The sequence below is a fragment of the Schistocerca piceifrons genome, chromosome 6 (assembly GCF_021461385.2).
Source record: "Schistocerca piceifrons isolate TAMUIC-IGC-003096 chromosome 6, iqSchPice1.1, whole genome shotgun sequence".
Taxonomy (NCBI): Eukaryota; Metazoa; Arthropoda; class Insecta; order Orthoptera; family Acrididae; genus Schistocerca; species Schistocerca piceifrons.
Window position 1 is genome coordinate 331,168,441 of NC_060143.1, and position 20,840 is coordinate 331,189,280.

The 20,840-nt window shown below is 38.5% G+C and overlaps 1 protein-coding gene across 1 annotated transcript in view; it reads left to right on the top strand.

The window, feature by feature from the left end:
• Nucleotides 1-20,840, top strand: part of LOC124802759 — a 428,511-nt gene that overhangs the window by 185,790 nt on the left and 221,881 nt on the right. Inside the window, exons 15-17 of the mRNA XM_047263751.1 lie at nucleotides 1,788-1,930; nucleotides 4,506-4,808; nucleotides 15,108-15,267. Of these exons, the coding sequence (XP_047119707.1) occupies nucleotides 1,788-1,930; nucleotides 4,506-4,808; nucleotides 15,108-15,267 (606 nt within the window). The remainder of the gene's footprint in view (nucleotides 1-1,787; nucleotides 1,931-4,505; nucleotides 4,809-15,107; nucleotides 15,268-20,840) is intronic.

Sequence of the window (20,840 nt, forward strand, 5' to 3'; positions counted from 1 at the left end):
CCCAGACTGAGCCCACATATGTGACATTACGGACTGAATTATGATGATCCCGGATGTGAGTAACATATGCCAGGTGAAGGACAGAACAGTATTGAATGTTCTTTTGCTATCTCTTGGACAAGACCAATCTATATGACTGTATGGACAGACATGTATTTCCTAATTCTTGTTGATGCACCAAATAAATGTTCAGTGGCTTGTGAGCCCACACATGCATCAGCACGAATGAAATGGAGTATGCGTTGATCCAGAGAAAATAAGAGCTGTCACAGATTTTCTGACTGCTCTGCATATTCAGGATGTGGGTAGTTTTTCAGAATGTACTCATACTACCAGTGATTTGTAAAGGATTTCTGTACCAAGGCACAACCCTTGCAAGCACTAGTGCAGGGATATGCCAAATTTTCCTGGAAATTGGCACAAGAAAGATCTTTTCATGCCCTTAAGGAGGTGTTAACATCTCCATTTCTAGCACTGTATGATGAGAATGCTGAGACAGAACTTCCACAATCCTAGCAGGTTTGAGACAGTGGCAGTTGTTGTATAAATTCCAGAAGGTGCTGCAAAGGGGATAGCTTTTGCTTCCAGAGTGCTCCCCAAGTCCAAGATGACCTACTCTGCTACTAAGAAAAGAGTGCCTTGCAGTTGTTTAGGACATCAACAACTTCCAGCCATATTTACTTGCTAGAGAAAGTGAGACTACCAGAAGAGTTAACGAAATGTTAATTTGTTCTGTGTTGTATCTTTATCACTTGTCCGACATCACATACAATGTCAGGTATTATGATCCTTCACTAAGAAAAGAAAAGTACAGAGACATCATGCATGCTCTCTGTATGAAAATCTGCTACAATGCAGAGGCACAGTTCAATGAAGGGAGGTTCAAGAAAACTGAAGACCCACTCAATGATTGCAAAGCTTCATTGAGAGGGAATGCCACCAATTCTCCATCATAGTCAAGGGGATGTAACACCTTGGCCAGAACATGAATATCTGCCAGCATTGTTAGACAGAGAACCATTGATGAGATCTATATCCAAGGTATTGCAGTTGGCTTCAATGAGAACTTCTGACAGGGGAGGGAACAATGCCACAAACTGTGCTGCATGCAGGGTAGTGTTTAGCATCAATGCCAGTTCACCAAAAACTATTTGTTACTTAGTATTTATTGTTTCTGGAAAGTTCTTGAAATAGTTTATGTTTGTATAATCTTCAGTGTTCAGTGTTTATGTAAATACCAGCATTCTAGAGTATTCAATATTTGTATAAATAGCTGCACTCACCATCCAGGAGGTCAGTTCTGTTCCAGGTCTACATTGGTGTTGGTAATAAATGTGCTTTCACTACTAAGTTTGAACTTTGATGACCCTGCCTTCAGATTTGTACTTCATTTAAGTTTATACACAACATACTTTTGTTGGTAAGATAAAAGAAAACTGATGTTTATCGATGAAAGAAATTGCCTAAAAGATACATGTCTGGCCCATACAGCAACACTCCTCAGGTTTCGGTGTCAGGTCAGGTTAATAGTGTTTGCCATGAGGAGTACTTTGAGTGGTCAGAACTTTGTCTACCTGCTGGAAGTGTGTAGGAAATGTGGAAAAATGTAAATAGGTAGAAACTCAAAGAAAGCTGCCTACTATCTCATGAAAATATATTTAGCAAATCACCTTGTGACTAGAACTTACGAAAAGTGTGTTTGCGCAAAAAGTTTCATCATTTATGTTTTCCTGAATGTGTATGTGATAATGTACAAATTATCTTTTTTTCTCAAAATGTTTTTACAGGTTATTTGGTGTTGTTTGTCTTTGAGAGATGGCAGTTCTTGCCTTTTGGCTGGCCATCATGATCGTTTTATAGAGAAGGAGTATGCAGCAGCTATGTCTCAGCCTATTCTTCAGCTGCCAAAAGGAACTCTGGCTGTTGGAGAGTGAGTATTGGTATATTACTGTGACAGTAACACACTATCAACAGTTACAGGATCGTCATGTCTTTTATTCTTGTGCTACAAAAATTAATCTTTTTGCATTATCAACAATGTAGGAAAAGACAGATTGCTACTTACCGTAAAGAAGACACATTTAGCTGCAGACAGGCACAGTTAAAAGACACTTACATAAAACTCTTGGCCACAGCCTCCATCAGCAGAAGAGGGGCATACACCATTCATACCCACGAGCAAGCACATCTCATACACACATGACCGCCAACTGCAGCATCTTGGGGCAGAATGCAACTATCACATGGGATAAAAGCAGCAACAGAGGGGGCGGAGAAGGGGAAGGGATAGTAGTGTATAAGTGGGGAGAGAGACAAACGCTATCTGGTGGAGTGTGCAGGGACTAGAATGCCCACAGGCACAGTGTTAGAAGGTTGTGGGGCAGGGAGGTGGGGAGAAAATTGAGGAGGAGGAAAGGAGAGGAACAGGGAGAGACAGGCAGACGCATTGACAGAGATTGGCAAATAAACATGGTGGGAGACAAGAATGGGGAGGAGATGACAAAACAGAGGGGGTGGAAACTGTTGGGAGGAAGGTGTTGGGACAGTACGTTACCATAGGTTGAGGCCTTGCTTTTTGCATTATGCTATCTTTGTAATTGGTCAATGGAAACTTGTGTTCTCTGACATTGAACTTGCTGGCATAAAACTCTGTGGGCCAAAGTGGGTCTTGAAGGCACACAGTTCCCAGAAATTCAGAAATAATCTAGTAAAATGCTATAAAGAGCATTATACAAGAAGTTTGAGACTGTGTGGCAAAACCTGCATTCTGATGCTGATGAAGTGTAAGAGAATAAGAGACTATTACATGATATAATGTTGTTCAGTATAATATCTCCTAACTAATATTGTATTATATGTTACAAGAAATACGTCAGGGTGACATGAAGTGGTCACTTACAGTCACTTACCATATCTTATATGACACAATAGATCACAGACGCAATGTATGTTACTAAAATAATAGATCCTGTTTTTTTTGTGACAGTTCTGCTCTAAAATCAGATTTTCACACTGCATCAGAGTGTGCATTGATACGAAACTTCCTGGCAGATTAAAACTGTGTACCAGACCAAAACTTAAACTCATAACCTTTACCTTTTTCAGACAAGTGCTCCGATGACTGAACTACCCAAGCATGACCCACCACCCATCCACAGAGCTTTACTTCTATCAGTACCTCATCTCCTACCTTACAAACTTCATAGAAGCTCTCCTGCAAAACTTTCAAGACTAGCACCCCTGGAAGAAAGGATATTGTGGAGACTTGGCCTAGCCATAGCCTGGGGGATGTTTCCAGTCGAGTATACACTGATACAAAACTTCCTGGTAGATTAAAACTGTGTGCTAGGCTGAGGCTCAAACTCAGAACCTTTGGGTTTCATGGGCAACTACTCTACTGACCGATCTACCCTAGCACAAGTCACAACCTGCCCTCACAGCTTTACCTCTACCAGTACCTCGTCTCCAACCTTCACAGAAGCTCTCCTGTGAAACTTGCAAGAGTAGGACTCCTGGAAGAAAGGATATTGTGGAGACATGGCTTAGCCACAGTCTGAGGCTTGTTACACGAATGAAAGTTTCAATCTGCAGCAGAGTGTGTACTGGTATGAAACTTCCTAGCAAATTGAAGCTGTGTAGTGGGCAGAAACTCAGTCTTGGGAACTTTGTCTTTCACAGGCAAGTGCTCTATCAACTGAGTGACCCAAGCATCTTCACAGCTTTACTCCTGCCAGTACCTCATCTCCTACCTTCCAAACTTCACAGAAGCTCTCCTATGAAACTTTAAGGCCAGCAGTCCTGGAAGAAAGGATTTAGCAGAGACATTGCTTGTAATGAAAGCATTTAAAAACATTGCTGTACAGTAATTTCTGAGTGGAGCACTTTATAGTAATGGAAATGCCAGGATGAATGCAATAAATAAACATTGGGGAAAGCAACCACTCTCCTGCAGCTGAATAATGCATACTGCTAGAAACACATATTCACACTTATGACTTCAGCAATTTTGCACCCTAAAACTGTTAAAATAATAATAAACAGAAACATCTAACAGCACAAAGACACTACTAGCTTTTGAGCTACTGCTCTTTTCTTGTTTATCTTACATACTCTTTTGCACACAATCAGACACACAAATACATTTACTTGCAATGACAGTCACCTTGCTTCCTAATTTTACTTGTTAAATTGGGTCTAGTAGCCATATATCCAGCAGTGCAAGTTGACATTAAAGGAACAACTCTGTGAACTGTGGTGATCATCAAAATATATGATATTATTGGTCATAAGGTTTACAGTACTGAACTAATAGTCACAGTATTGATCCCCTATCTTGGATCAGAATTTTGTTGAAAACTATACTTCTCCAAAATGAAATTGCAAAATACATCTACCATATGCTAGTTTGTGAAATACACTTAATTTGTTTGTTCTTAATGTAAACTGATGTTGTATTTTTTGTTATGATATGTTTGTTCACTATAATATATTTTCACTAAATACAGGTACAAAATAACAGCAAATGTATACAAAGTGGGTCAAGAAGGCTTTGACAGTGCGGAAGTCACTGTGTTGGTTGTGCCTGGCCACCCTGCAGAAGTTAGGATACTGTCACAGAGTACACATCATGCAGTAAATCCTCTTGATGTGGTTACCATCTCAGGCATTGTAAAGGGAGCAGAGCAAGGATGTCTTCTGTGGTGGGAAGCTATATCATCACCTGGTTTCCAGCCATTTGATTTATCAGCAGAGCTTAAGTTGGGGGACATCCTTACTCTGGAACCAGAAGATACCACCAGTACAGAAAGGTGAGTTGTGTTGTAATCATTATAATACAGACAAAGTAATTCAGAATTGACAGGTATTGATGCCTTCAATCCAGTAATGGTCTAGCAATAACAGACAGGCTGATAAACAGAAAAAATATAAGACTAACAAAACATCAACTTCTGAACTAAATTTGTGTGAGAATCCAGAAAACTTGATGCCTGGTGATCAGCCTGATTGTGCTGTGTGATACTGGGTTACTGTTTTCCTTGCTGCTTCCATAGATGGCACCATTCCTCCCAAAGGGACATGATTTTAGCCTTTTCAAGCTAATGTGTCATGTGGAACTCAGAATTAGTATCATGGGAATATGGCGTTGCACACTTCAAAAAATGCCAAAGTTTATGATTTTTCAGGCAGAAGTTACATGTCGTATCCTTGTTTGGTACAATGAATTATTTTTATGGCTTAATTACAGTGTATTGAGTATATTTATTTAAAGTTCTGAGTCAAAATCAGTTATACATTTCAATAAATATTTTACTAAGTCATTGTAAGGCCCTACTGCTGTTGGTAAACTCACTTTTAGAGCAATGAAAAGAAATTGCTAAGCTTGCAGAATCCAAACTTCTGTGTTTTTTCCTGTCTTATGTCCCCAATGAGGTGACACCTGAAAGTGTAAAGACTTCCTCCTACAATTTCACCCTGCCACACAGCTTTAATATTCTGTGGAGCTTCATTGTCAAAGAAAATATTTTCTTCATTTATAGTAATTAATTAGTATTTCTCACTTCAAATTCATCTGGGTTTCCAGAAAGATTCTAGAGCTTGACTTATCCATAAACACTCTTTCATTTTATGGTACTTTCTAATCATTTTTGATCATTTTTTGTGAATTTATTGTGCCTTACTTTATTTCTGCCCATGTTTTTATTAACCTTGATGACTGATTTCATTTCATTACCTCCTTGTTTGATAGTTCAGTCATTTGCTAACTTTTTTGCTTCTACTGTAACCTTCCTTGATATCTTCTTGTAGTTTCTTAAATACAGTTTTAAAGCTGCATTTTGTTCTGCTGCTGTATTAAGTTTTCTAAGAGTTTCTGGTGATTCATTTATGTCCAGTGTTTTCCATGTATTTGGTTTTACATTAAATTTTATTTTCTTTACTGTCATTGCAACATCAAAGCAACATTTATAATTAGGCATACAGAAAAATGTGTCAGATGCTTTGTTGACACAGTCCTGGGAAATCTTTTGCCATCTTAATTTACATAGCATGTAGCTGAAAGTTCTGTTGTTTTCATTCCTGACTCTTCTCATGACATAGTTTTCATTTATCCCACAGTTATTATTAAGCACATCGTAAGAATATACTCAATTGTATTGTGGTCTAAAAAACCAGTGTCTATCAGAGTGTCATAGTCAAACATTTGTCAACAAATGGATAATCCATTGTCATTTCACTCCATTGGTCATGTCTCTTGGTCTCTTGTTTTGTTGGTAGCAGTTCATATGAGATCAAGAAGGTTGTCAATTGATTTCTTTTAGTGCCTGCAGTTCTGATGTTTAAATCAAAGTTACTAAGCACAGTTGTGTGTTTTGACTGAATTTTAGTTTCATTTAGAAAGCTCTCCAGGTTTCATAAAAACAAAGTGAATTGATCTGTTGATGACCTGTGTATAAAAACAATAACAGTTCCTTTTTCCATTAGTTCACATGAGCAGCACTCAGATTCTTTTTGAATGCAGTTCAGTTTAATGTCTTTTTAATTACAGCCCTTCCTAACAAATACACATTCTTCACAATAGTTATAAGTTTACCTATGGAAGTAACTTATCATTTTAAAATCTGTAATTGTAACAGTGAATGTTTGTGGTTCCCTTGGCCATTGCTCATAGGTGCAAACCAGTGAGAGTCCTTAAGATCATCATTTAGGAGCTCTTCTAATTCACTCATTTTACTACTTAAAGCTGGAATATTCTTGTACAACAATGTTAAAGAATATATACATTCTAATTGTTGCTCATTGTTTAGCTTAGTAATTTACTGGTGCTCTTTGACACTAGAACATCCTCCAGATACGGTGGTACTATTGCCCTTCTTTCATATCCTGATTGCTTATTTGCTGCTGCTTTGATTTACAAAATGGTTCAAATAGACCTGAGCACTATGGGACTTAACATCTGAGGTCATCAGTCTCCTAGAACTTAGAACTACTTAAATCTAACTGACCTAAGGACATCACACACATCCATGCCTGAAGCAGGATTCGAATCTGCAACTCTAGCAGTCACGTGGTTCAGGACTGAAGCGCCTAGAGCCACTCAGCCACCACGGCCGGCATTCGTTTACAGTTGTCTTCTTAATGTTTGTGACCAAGAGTGAGGAGCACACTACAATTGAAGTGCCCAGGTAGCAAAGAATGAACAGAGTACAATAGCATGAGATGTGAGGGTTGTACTAGGCGGTTCAGGCTGATCAGATCTGTGAGATATGGTCAGTGGTGTGCTGTCAGATGCTCGAGGCCTTGGTCGGCAAAGAGCAGCGGGTGCTCAATGATGAACAAAGTCCATGACGTCGTAGGCAGTGAACTCCAAATGATTAGCTGGTAGGTGCAGCCAGCGTGAAGTCAGTGTGTGAAGACTGCTCGTTGAAGGAGCTTCAGTTGAGGAACTGCTAGGTACAATCGGCATTAAGTCCTAAGTGGAGAGTGGATGCAGAGTGTTCAGTTCGCAGCCTTAATACTCGTCTAGCAGAAGAATACTACCCGAGGCACATGACTCACGGATGTGAGGTAGTGCCATGATGGCAGCACTGTTTGCTCCACAGGGTGACCTGTAGCTGCTGGAAGTTCAATTGTAAACAATATGACATGTGTCTTTTGATGCAGATTGTTTGTGTTTCATCTCCAGACGAAGCATCCTTAAGCAGGCTGGAGCTGTGACAATATTCGATACATGACTGTATGGTCAGTGTATTTGTTATACAGTGGTATCCTGTAAATACAGCCTCAGTCCCCCCTTAAGGAAGGGATGACCTAGCCTTCTTGCAGAAGATGGGGCTGCAAAAGGGAGGAGGTGCTCCAGTGTTGGGGAGGTGGTCCATCTGTTGGGTGCTTAAGGCCAAGGAGGCTGGACCCAGTGGGCATTGGTAGAAGGCTGATGGTTTGGATGCGGCTGCAACAGATGGTCCTGGCTCGGACGAGAACTTATAAGAGGGAACCTGGAAAAAGATATAGATGCAGGATCATCATCTGGGAAGGTCAAAACTTCCAGGAGTGCCTAATCAGAGGTCAAGGGAAGTCCAGTTGATGGTCAGAGGGAGGTATGCAGATGAGAATTGGTTATAGCCCTGTATGATGCAAGAGGTCCCTGTGGTAGCAGGTAATGCTACTGACATGAGTTTACCCAGAGACATCCGACCAGGAACAGCACCGGGTATGGCTTGTTCAAAGGCCCATATGTGAAAAAAGTGCAGGAGCAGTATAGCATGTGGCCTTCCTGGGTGAAAGTGTACTGTGATGACAAGGGAAACATGTGAGGTCCTGCAGTATGGAGCATAAAGTATCTGACAGGGATGGCTTGTGTGTTAACAAAGAGGGGATGGCCTGTGTGAGCCAGACATCAAGATATCGATTCTGTGGGATGCAAAGGAGCAAAGCATGTCGCAGTAGCAGGGCTGGAGGTGTTGGCAGGGCCAGAGGCACTGGAGCTGGTGGCAACATGGCCAAACTGCTGAGGCCAGTGGCGGAAGGGCTGGTGGCAGATAGATAATGAGTTAGAATCCGCAGGAAGCCAAGTAATGGCACGAATGAAGACACAGATATATAGCATTTGAAGGAGCATGGAAAATAAGAAAAGAAAGTAGGATGAGAAATGAAACCCATGGCATCCAGGAACCTGCCTCAGAACAGTCAGTGTGCACAAGAGTATGACAATTTGGCATCAAGTAAGGTGCCTTGGAAAGATGGTTGTGTTCAGTGGCACAAAAATTTGTCATCAAGGAAGTTCCTCAGATTTATGAGGGTGTACAAGAGCATGGAAAGTGTCATAACAGATAGTATGTTGGTCCCACAAGTGGACGTAGGTCAGGGTAGAGAAGTTTGTACCAGGGTCGAGGAGCATCAGAACAGATAGGAAGAAAGACTCTTTGTTGGGCATGATCTTGAATTGTGGATGCCCTGAAGTATTTTCGAACTGTGTGAGAGAGGTGGGCTAATGCTCCAACTCTTCATTGAATTTTTGAGGTAGCAGTGATTGCGTCATTAGTGCCACATGGGTTAACTTTTGTAGGAGAAGCTCATAGTCGTGTTGTAAGCACCATAAGCAAAGCAGGAGATCCACTGATACATCTGAGTGCTGCGTCACTGTACCAAAATGACACCAAGGTAGTGAGAGCACATGTATGTGATGAAAATCAGCACATTCCAAAACAGTGCCTGGGTACAGAAGGCTACACGGGTTGAGCATGTAAATCATGGAGGATTTGCTGCTTTGGATGACAGTCACTTTTGTCATGTAAGGCAAAACCAATTATTCTCATCGACCTAGAATGTGTGACCCAAAGTGAGAAACACACTACAAAGTAAGTGCCCAGGTAGCAAAGAAGAGTTGTATGTTTATTAAATCCAGTGAATGGAGCACAATAGCAGGAGTTCAAGGGATATGAGGTTGCAGTACTTGGTTCAGGCTGACAGTCAATCACTGATGATTGTAATGGAATGTTCTTACACTGATGAGGCAAGTGGCCTGTGATTGACAGTGAGCATTCAAGTGCTTGAGGCCTCAGTTGGCGATGAATGGTCATGTGCTCAAGGATGGACGAAGTCTGTGAGGTCATATGCTATCGACAATGCAGTGAGTGAACCCGAATTATGAGATGCCAGGCACAGCTGAGGTGAGGCTGGGAGTGAGAAGACTGCTTGTCAAAGGATGTCCAACTGGAAAACTGCTAGGTGCTTTTGGTGTTAATCCTGATGTGAAGAGTGGCTGCAGAGTGGCTGGACAGCAAACTAAATACTCGCTCGATGGGAGAATACCAGTGGAGGCACATGACTCATGGATGCGAGGTAGTACTGTGATGGTGCCACTGCTTGCACCACAGGGTACTGTGGAATCTGGAAGTATTACACTTAGTTCTCAGTATATTTACCCCTTAATGCTTTTTGTTACTGATAATAAAAATCAGGTTAACTGAACTTTAATACAACAGACATAAAAATAATTTTCGTGTAAGCTTTGCCTCCTTGTCGAATGTTTAGAATCAAGTTATGTACTCTAGTGGTAAGATATTCAATAAACTTCCATCTAACATGAAACAGATAACTAAAACCATACATCATTAACCACTCTTCCTACAAGATACCTCAGTATACATATTCAGGGACAGAAGGTTCTGCTAGCTATATTGCAAGCAGCAGTGTTTGTTGTAACGCTGTATGAGAGTAATAATGTATTATAAATAGGACTCAGTATTTAGAGATATACAAACTATTTTCTTTGAAAAATTAACAGGGAAAGTTACAGGGTAAATGTTGCACTCTTTAATAATAAGTTAGCTCATATCAATTCTAACATTCAGAAAACTGTCAGAAGTACAATAGATTACCAAAATATAAGAAGCCCTATAAATAAAGAAGAAGTTCTACTTCTTTCTCTTCAAGAAACAGCTGACACTGATGAAACTATTGCTGTTGTGCTCTGTCAAACTGAATGTCACCTGAAATTACAGAAATCAATCAAATACATTTAAATAGTTGTGGAATTGTTTCTTACTACTGCAGAACAAACTCAACCCAAGGTAGGGTGGCAATTTATATGCACAACACTCTTAGATCACAAACATAGATGTAGCTTGGTGCTATACTGAACAACATTTTGAATGCTGTGCTGTCAAATTAAAATTGTAAGCTCAGTTCCTCCAATAACTGCAGTTTATCGGGCACCTGTGGGAAACATTAAAAAGTTCCTTGCAGCTATTATTAGTTCCTACAAAACTGTATAGGAATAACAAACAATGGGACATCCAGGATGGAATGTAACATTATTATGAAAGGAAAGTTGCTACTCACCATACAGCAGAGATGCTGAGTTTCAGATAGGCACAACAAAAAGACTGTCACAAATAAATAAAGCTTTCAGCCATTAAGGCATTTGTCAACAATAGACATAGACACACACAACACAAACACAGGCACGCACACAAACGCAACTCACACATGCGACCACAATCTCAGGCAACTGAAACCACACCTTTTCTTTTTTGTGTGTGTTCATGTGTGTGTGTGTGTGTGTGTGTGTGTGTGTGTGTGTGTGTGTGTGTGTTTTGTGTGTGTGTCTATGTCTATTGTGGACGAAGGCCTTAATGTCCAAAAGCTTTATTTATTTACAATAGTCTTTTCGTTGTGCCTATCTGCGACTCAGCCTTTCCGCTATGTGGCAAATAGTAGCTTTCCTTTCAAAATATTGTTATAGGAATAACAGTCAGATTATAGTATGTGGTGTTTTTAACATTAATTTTTCTTTCAAATAGTAACAGTAATAAACAACTTGAATCATCATTGTCAACTTTCAGCCTACTCCTGATAGTCTCACTCCCAACAAGAATAGAAGAGCACAGCAATATGTTGATTAATAATTTGTTTATGGATCCCATAAATTACAATGATGTAAACACACAAGCTATAATACATGGTCTGTCTGATCATGATGGTCAATTGCAACCTTAAAACTTGCTGGTTGAAAAACAGTAAATGGTCACACCCAGGGTAAACATGTTAGAATAATAAATATGGAAACAGTTCACACTATGATCAATGGGATGGAGTGTACCATTCAGGTACAATGATTGAGAAATTCAATTCATTTCTGGCCTTATTGCTCAAACATTTTGAAGCCTGCTTCCCCCAAAGACAGATTAAAATGAAACCAATGTCATGTGAAGGAAAGAGTGGATAACTACTGACATCAGAATATCATGTGCTAAAAACAGAGACTTGTGTATGGAACAAGGAGCTAGTGCAAACTTAGCAGTGAAACTACATTACAAAAAACACTGTGAAATTTCTAACTTATGTTATCAGGAAGGCCAGACAAATGCATCGTGCAGAAAAAATTAGCTAGTCAAACAAGCAAGTAAAAACCATATCGAACATCATAAAAAGTGAGACAAATAGGAATATAAAATCTGAACAAGCAGGGACTCCACAGTCCTCTGGTAAAAGTTGAGACAAGAATAATCAAAAAATTGCAGCCTCTTATTTTAATAACTTTTTTTTCACTGCAGCTGAAATAACAGGGAACTGTAATAAACCCTCTCTCACAGAAGCCATAGAGCCACTAGATCACGCTAAATATAGCACTTCATTTCAAAAGCACAACTCCTAAAGAAATTTTAAAAATCATAAAATTACTTAAAAGCTGTGGATCTTCTGGATGTGATGGAATATCAGATAGAATTTTAAAGTAATGTGCAGACTTAATCAGTCACTTATTATGCTATTGGTGTAACTGGTCAATGAAAACTGGGATATTTCCAGATAGAATGAAACATGCAATGGTGTTGCCCATCCACAAAAGTAGGGCAAGAGATGTATAAGTACTGTCCAATTATTGGCTCATTTCTTTGCTCCACATAGAGAGTTAGATTTAGCCTAACTGATGAAACTCTAGGTGAATTAAATCTCAGAAGGTATCCAATGGGGATCTTTTGTGACCCTGCTAAAGCTTACCACTGTGTAGATCATAACACTTTACTAAAAAAGCTTCCATACTATGGCATTAAAGACAAACCTTTGTGACATCACTAGAATCTTATCTACACAACAGGAAGCAAAGAGTTATCTTAATGGAGGTAGGTGTAACAGTAAATTCTGACTGAGGAAATGTAAAATACAGAGTACCCCAGGACTCGATCCTTGGACCACTGATTTTCTTGATCTACATCTATGATCTACCAGTTACAATTAATGAGAGAGCAAAAATGGTCGTGTCTGCAGATGACACAAGTATTGTAGTCTAGGGTCCCAGCTCCGTAGTGCAGGATACAAGCCCTGACAGTCACTAACCAAGTACACAGATGGTTCACAGCAAATTGGCTAACCCTATTTTTTTTTTAAACTAATATTATACAATTTCAGCCAGTAAATAAAAATCTCCAAGTTCTTAAAATGGAGTTATCAACCAACAAATGTATGAAATCACACATACAAAATTCTTAGGCATCCAGATAGACAGTCAGCTAAGATGGAAAGAGCAAATTGATCAACTGGTTAAAAACTTAGCACAGCATGTTTTGCCTTGAGAGCTGCTTCTCACCTTGTTGGTAGATAAAGATTGGTTTCATCATATTTTGCATATTTCCATTCTGTAGTGTCCTAAGAGTATTATCTTCTGGGGAAATGCTACAGGTGTTGAAAAAGTCTCCAAACTACAAAAACGAGTAGTGAGGATTATATGCGAGGTTTCTAACAGAACATTCTGCAGAGGTCTCTTTAAGACTCTCAGGATATTTACTGTTAGAAATCGATATGTATTCTCACTGATGATGTTTGTATCCAGTAACAAGGAATTATTCCAAAAAAAACTGTGACATTCACAAACATAACATAAGACAGGGGGAAAATTTCTCATCAGTGTAAAAAATAGGAAATTAATAAGATACAGGTATTCAAAAGGAAACTAAAAGCATCCCTCAGGGAACAAACATTTTATGAAATGAATGAATTTGTAGAGTAATAAGGCATCCTTTTGAGTAAAAATAGATGAAACTAGTTAGGTAAAAAATAAAACTCTTAAAAGAAAAGCTTTACCTATGTTATGAAGATAAAATTGTGTATTCCTAACATAAGTTATAATAATAAAAATAATGAAAATTCATTTACATCATAGATTAAAATGTGTACTACCATTTATTCCACACTATTACGTATTCACTTGAAGTTACTTATGTGATGAAGATGTAAATTTTGTATTTTAATTTAAACCATTATGACACTGTGTAAATTTATTTATTTATTTGTGCCACTTGGATAAAATTCATGACTTCATTCATTCTGCTACTTTAAGCATTCACTTGAACTTATACCAGTAAAATGCAGGTTGTAATATTGTCTGCAATCAGCCATTCATAGAAAATAAGTATTTGTACGATATACAAAATGCTCACATAATTTTGTATTATTTCACTTGATTTGTCCTACATTACTAGTGCACCCTTTGTAGGATATGTAATCAACAGGATCAAATAAAAAACAAATTAAATCATATCAACCATCGTAATCAAGTAAATATTATGCATCTCATCAGAGATAAACAGCGGCTTCATAGTAAAAGTAAGGAAGCAGCAGCTTTCTTTGGAATAACAGCTTTCTTACTAATTTACTTGATTAAATTTAGAAGTTATAAGCATATTAAATTTAGAAGTTATAAGCATTAACAGCATTATGCAGAATAATGATATTTTTTGTTAATAAAGTATGTAGAAGAAGTTCTTATGCTGTCCTTGTTTCTTGTTACTGTATACGTTGACTTGCCCCCCTCTGTAAAGTCTCTCCTTTTTGATGGGATTGCCGGGTGGAGTGGCCACGTGGTTTGAAATGCCATGTCACGAAATGTGCGGCCCCTCCTCCCAGAGACTCAAGCACTATTTCAGACACGGGCGTGTATGTTGTTCTTAGCATAAGTTAGTGTACGTAGTTTGTAAGACTAGAGACCGATGACTTCAGCAGTTTGGTCCCTTACAAATTCACACACATTTGAACTCTTTTTTGGGGATCTGCAGAATGCGATCAATGAACAAATGATTTTCAATAATGTACTCTACATGGTGCTTGTTTTTAAAGTGAGTTCAAAAAAATTGTCAAAATAAAGTAACGAAAAAAGTAACATTTGATGGTGTGCATTTAGGAAATTTGTGTAAAAAAAGATGAAAAAAGAGTTAGATTGTCTGACGTGCAGTTTTCTGTTAGTTGATATCAATAACAACAACAGAAGTAATTAATTGCTACTAGAGTTTAAAAGTGTTTTCAACAGAAGTAATTAATTGTTACTAGAGTTTAAAAGTGTTTTCAATTACGATTCTGGTTAATTTACGCTATTTGTTGTAAAATTTAGACCTATAACCTCACCTTTCATAGTTGCAGTATTAATTATGAGCTATTACTTTAGTACATGAAGTGTGTGCATATATATGATATAAAACGTGTTCTGTTTCTCTGCGGAGTACCTAATTGCCTTGATGGATGGTAGCCATGATGTTGTGCTAGCATGTATTTATTACCTTTTTCACAATCTTGTTAATTTTGTATTGCTATATTACCTACTAAAAGCAAATTTACAGGGAGATACAGCTTGGTATTCCTGGGCCTGTGGGAACATGGCCAGGCCTGAAAGGAGACGCCAAATACTGTCTCCGACTGTCTGCTTCATGTGGGAATTCCTCAAGCCATGCAGACACTGTCATCGTCACAAATTCTCCACCAAATATCCAACCATTACAGGTATTGCTGTTTGTTTAATCACGGAGAATGAAAATTAGCAACTACATCAGATGTTTTTTGTTAAAAGATAAATGCACTCACAAGAAAAGTATGTTTATGTGAAGCTATGAGAAAATTTCTTCACCTGGTAGTGAAAGACTATTTTTTATGTAAAAAGGTACTCACTTTTTAAACATGGGCCTCTTCTTTGTCAGTGCACCTCATCCAACACTTTTTCAGTGAATATCCACATCTACATAGATACTTTGCAAGCAAGCATAAAGTGTGTGGTGGAGGTTACCCTGTACCACTACTTGTCATTTCTCCTCCTGTTCCACTCACAAATAGAGTGATGGTAAAACAACTGTCTGTATGCCTCTGTATGATCCCTTATTCCTTATATCTTATATCTTCATTGAGCACATAATAAAATGTTTACATCATAACATATCAGTAATTTGAATCTTCTGTGACTTATCAAAGCCATTTGATTGCGTCAATCCTATTATTCTATTAGTAAAACTAACTTCAGCATGTACCAAATTTAGTTCCTGTTTAACAAACATGATGCAGGAAGTTCCATTAGGATGTTTGAGTAATACAAGCAGGGATTTTATATTATCATCTTCATATGGCGAAATCTCAGTGGGCATTCTCCAGGGTTAAATAATGGGCCTGTTACAGTTCTTCTTCTACATTCATAATCAAACATTTTATTCTAATCAGGGGTAAAAGTAGTCCTTTTTATTGATAATAAAAGCATTATTACATATATCATTTTACATGCATATTAGTAACATGTGCATAATATGTAATAATTCTTTAAGACTAATTTTGCTTCCTGATTCAAATATTACTGTCAAGCCAATCAGAGAAGCATCCATGGAGAATATTTGAGAAGTATTTAGTAAGCAATGCAACACATTTTCTCTCTGTCAGTTTTGGTTGAAAAAAGGTAGAATTTTTTATGAGATGTTGTGGAATATTCCTGCTTCAGCCCCTATAGTTACATAAAGCTCCAGTAGTTGGTGGTGCTATACATAGCCTTCAAAGTGACATCTGTGACGGAGGTGCATTCCAACCTGCTATTGAGTTTATTTTGGTGGGAAATCAGAGAACTGCATATATTCAAAGACACATACAGAATGTATACAGAGACCTGCCAGTGAACAAAAACATTGTCATTGGGCGACGCGTCTGTCATCATCGCAACAATGTTGCACAAACCTGTCAGATCTCTGTGTACCAGCCTGCCACACACAGCTGTGACTCCTTCAAGTTTGGAACATATATATCCACTCATATGAATTGATCGACAGATTACAAGCAAACACCTTACTGTTCAAGGGGACACCTCTGTCATTAGTGTTGATACATCCATCCACCAGTTGGGGTATTCAAAAGCCTGTGCTCACTGGGTTCCTTGCCACTTAATACTAGACCATAAAGAGCAATGAATGCCCACCTGTGCAAAATTGCTTGCATATTATAAGGCCTATCATGATAATTTTTTGTCAAACGTCATCATAGGTGATGAAACATGGATTCATCACTTCGAGCTGATAACAAAATGGCAATCCATGAAGTGGCACCACATCACTTCTCCTCCAAAGAAAAATTTCAAAGCTGCACCTTCCACCAGTAAAATCATGGTGACAGGTTTCTGGGACTCTGATGTCCTCCATGATGATACAATGATCAACTCTGGATTGTATTGTGCTACCCTCAGAAAATTGAAGAAACGACTTCAGCATGTCTGTTACCACAAAAATGCAAATGACTTCTCCTGCTCCATGACAATGCACAGCCTCACGTAAGTCTGCTTACCTGAGGGGAGCTCACAAAACTTTGTTGAACTACTCTTCCTATTTCGCACTACAGCCCAGATCTTGCACCTTCCAACTTCCATCTGTTCAGCCCAATTAAGAAAGCACTCTGTGGAAAGCAGTATATGGATGATTGGGAGGTTATTGATGCAGCAAGACATTGGCTGCAACATCAACCAGTAGAGTTATGGGCATACTAGTCCTCCAAGTAAGGTGGCATAAGGTCATCGCATTGAACAGAGATTGTGTTGAAAAATATGGCTTTGTAGCCAAAAGAATGAGGATTAGTACACTGTATTGGAATCTTGATTAAAATCAACCAGCTTTCAGAGTAAAGTGTGTTGCTTTATTTATTGAATTCTCCTTGCAGTAAGTGAAGTGTTTGCTAACTCATTTTGCACAGATAAACTAACTTTAAACTTTGAAAAAACATAGCTCGTCTGGTTTTGTTCTTTCAAAAATACCACATCTGCTATGAACATAGTTTACCTACAACAAATAAAAAACATAATGTGTGTGTATGGGATTATTGGGATTACTAGAGTGATGATCTCATTGATAAAGACAGATTAGATTAGATTGGATTTGCTTTCATTCCAATTGATCCATAGTGAGGATGTCATCCAGGATGTATAACATGTCAGAAAAATAATAATGCATGACAAATATTTACAACTAAAACAAATAAGCTAATGTACCTTCCACAGGTCCCAAGTGGAATGATCAACCTTTTTTATTTTATTATTATTTTTTTATGAACTATATGAAAGGATCATTTTACAACACTCAGTTACTAAGATTACATAAATGCACTGAATTTAAAACGGAATTTTTTTTTTTTTACTTCTAAGGTAATAAACATATAATAGAACTGCTACAATACTTATTTACAATGGACACATTGCTGCACTGAAATGGTGCAGAAGTTCAATTGTGGCTTTCCTTAAACTGAATTTCATTGGTTGTTAACCTTTTCATGGCTTCTGGCAAGTTATTGAAAATGTGTATTACTGAATAATGCACACCTTTTTGTACAAGAGTAAGTGGCTTTAAATCCTTCTGAAGATTATTCTTATTTCTAATACTGATTCTATGAACTGAGCTGTTGATTTGAAAAAGTGATATATTTTTAATGACAAATTTCATTAAGGAGTAGTTAGTATCCCTAGTTCCCTAAACAGGCCTCTGCAGGATGTTCTTGAGTTCACACATATAGTTCTTATTGCACGTTTTTGTGCCCAGAAAACTTTAGCTTGGCTTCATGAGTTACCCCAAAAAATAATCACATATGCCATTATGGAGTGAAAGTAAGCATAGAATGCCAGCTTTTACATTTTTAAATCCCCTATGTCTGACAGAATTCGCATTGCAAATAGAGGTTTGTTTAGACACTTCAGCAGTTCTGTAGTGTGCTCCTCCAAGCTGAATTTATTATCAAGCCCAAGAATTTAACACTGTCCACTTCTTCTATATGCTTGTCATCATATGTTAGCCATGTACATGTGTTTTTCCAGAGTTTAGTGACAAAGAATTGGCTAGGAATCTGTGATTAATGTCCACAAATATTTTACTAGCCGATCTTTCTAAGTCTACACTTGATTTGCTATTTATTGCAATTTTTGTACCATTGGCAAACAAAACAAACTTGGGATCTGGTAATGTTACTGATGAGAGGTCATTGATATATATAATAAAAAGTAAGGGCTCTAAGATGGAACCTTGTCAGACCCCAAACGCAATTAGTTCCCAGCTGGTTGATGCCTGATAGCTTAATACCTGTCTCTTTCCTAATAACACCCTTTGTTTCCTGAAAGATTTTTATTACAGTGAAGTAGAAACTGAATGATGATTCTGACTGGCAGCAAACAGTTAAAGAACAAATGGATAAAGATAAATACTGCATAACAAGTAAGAGGCAAGAAAGTTGAATACACAAATCTTATTTTGGCTTCTGTAGTTACATGCTACTGTATGGGGATGTGGAGATTTCATTGTCTATCTAGACTGTCAGCATGTAACTACAAACAGATAAAAAATTAATTATATGACTATTTTTATGTTAAAATTAAAACTTTGTGATTACCCCTCATACATAACAACAAAGAATGGACAAGATTCAAATGCTCCAGTAAAAGGGCAGGAGAGAGAGGGGAATGGGGGTGGTGGGTTAACGTACAGGAGATATTCAAATGCAGTGTTTGATTATTAGGCAGAGCATCTTACTTGGCCTTAAAATGAAATTCTAGTTGGCAGGAAAAACAGAAAATTAATCTATTAATGTGTTTGCTTGCTAAATAATCAGAGATTTATAAACCTATTAGAAATACAGGGTTATTACAAATGATTGAAGCGATTTCACAGCTCTACAATAACTTTATTATTTGAGATATTTTCACAATGCTTTGCACACACATACAAAAACTCAAAAAGTTTTTTTAGGCATTCACAAATGTTCGATATGTGCCCCTTTAGTGATTCGGCAGACATCAAGCCGATAATCAAGTTCCTCCCACACTCAGCGCAGCATGTCCCCATCAATGAGTTCGAAAGCATCGATGATGCGAGCTCGCAGTTCTGGCACGTTTCTTGGTAGAGGAGGCTTAAACACTGAATCTTTCACATAACCCCACAGAAAGAAATCGCATGGGGTTAAGTCGGGAGAGCGTGGAGGCCATGACATGAATTGCTGATCATGATCTCCACCATGACCGATCCATCAGTTTTCCAATCTCCTGTTTAAGAAATGCCGAACATCATGATGGAAGTGCGGTGGAGCACCATCCTGTTGAAAGATGAAGTCGGCGCTGTCGGTCTCCAGTTGTGGCATGAGCCAATTTTCCAGCATGTCCAGATACACGTAACCTGTAATGTTTTTTTTCGCAGAAGAAAAGGGGGCCGTAATCTTTAAACCGTGAGATTGCACAAAACACATTAACTTTTGATGAATTGCAAGTTTGCTGCACGAATGCGTGAGGATTCTCTACCGCCCAGATTTGCACATTGTGTCTGTTCACTTCACCATTAAGAAAAAATGTTGCTTCATCACTGAAAACAAGTTTCACACTGAACGCATCCTCTTCCATGAGCTGTTGCAACCGTGCCGAAAATTCAAAGCATTTCACTTTGTCATCGGGTGTCAGGGCTTGTAGCAATTGTAAACAGTACGGCTTCTGCTTTAGCCTTTTCCGTAACATTTTCCAAACCATCGGCTGTGGTATGTTTAGCTCCCTGCTTGCTTTATTCGTTGACTTCTGCGGGCTACACATGAAACTTGCCTGCACGCGTTCAACCATTTCTTCGCTCACTGCAGGCCGACCCATTGATTTCCCCTTACAGAGGCATCCAGAAGCTTTAAACTGCGCATACCATCGCCAAATGGAGTTAGCAGTTGGTGGATCTTTGTTGAACTTCGTCCTGAAGTGTCGTTGCACTGTTATGACTGACTGATGTGAGAGCATTTCAAGCAAGACATAAGCTTTCTCGGCTCATGTCGCCATTTTGTCTCACTGCGCTCTCGAGTGCTCTGGCGGCAGAAACCTGAAGTGCGGTTTCAGCTGAACAAAACTTTATGAGTTTTTCTACGTATCTGTAGTGTGTCATGACCATATGTCAATGAATGGGACTACAGTGAATTTATGAAATTGCTTCAATCATTTGTAATAGCCCTGTAGATATGTACAATTGCGAAGTTCTTGTGTCACGAGTGTGGTGGTGTAGGCATAAACAGAAAGTGAATAGACTTATAGGAACCATTGTTCATGCAACTGA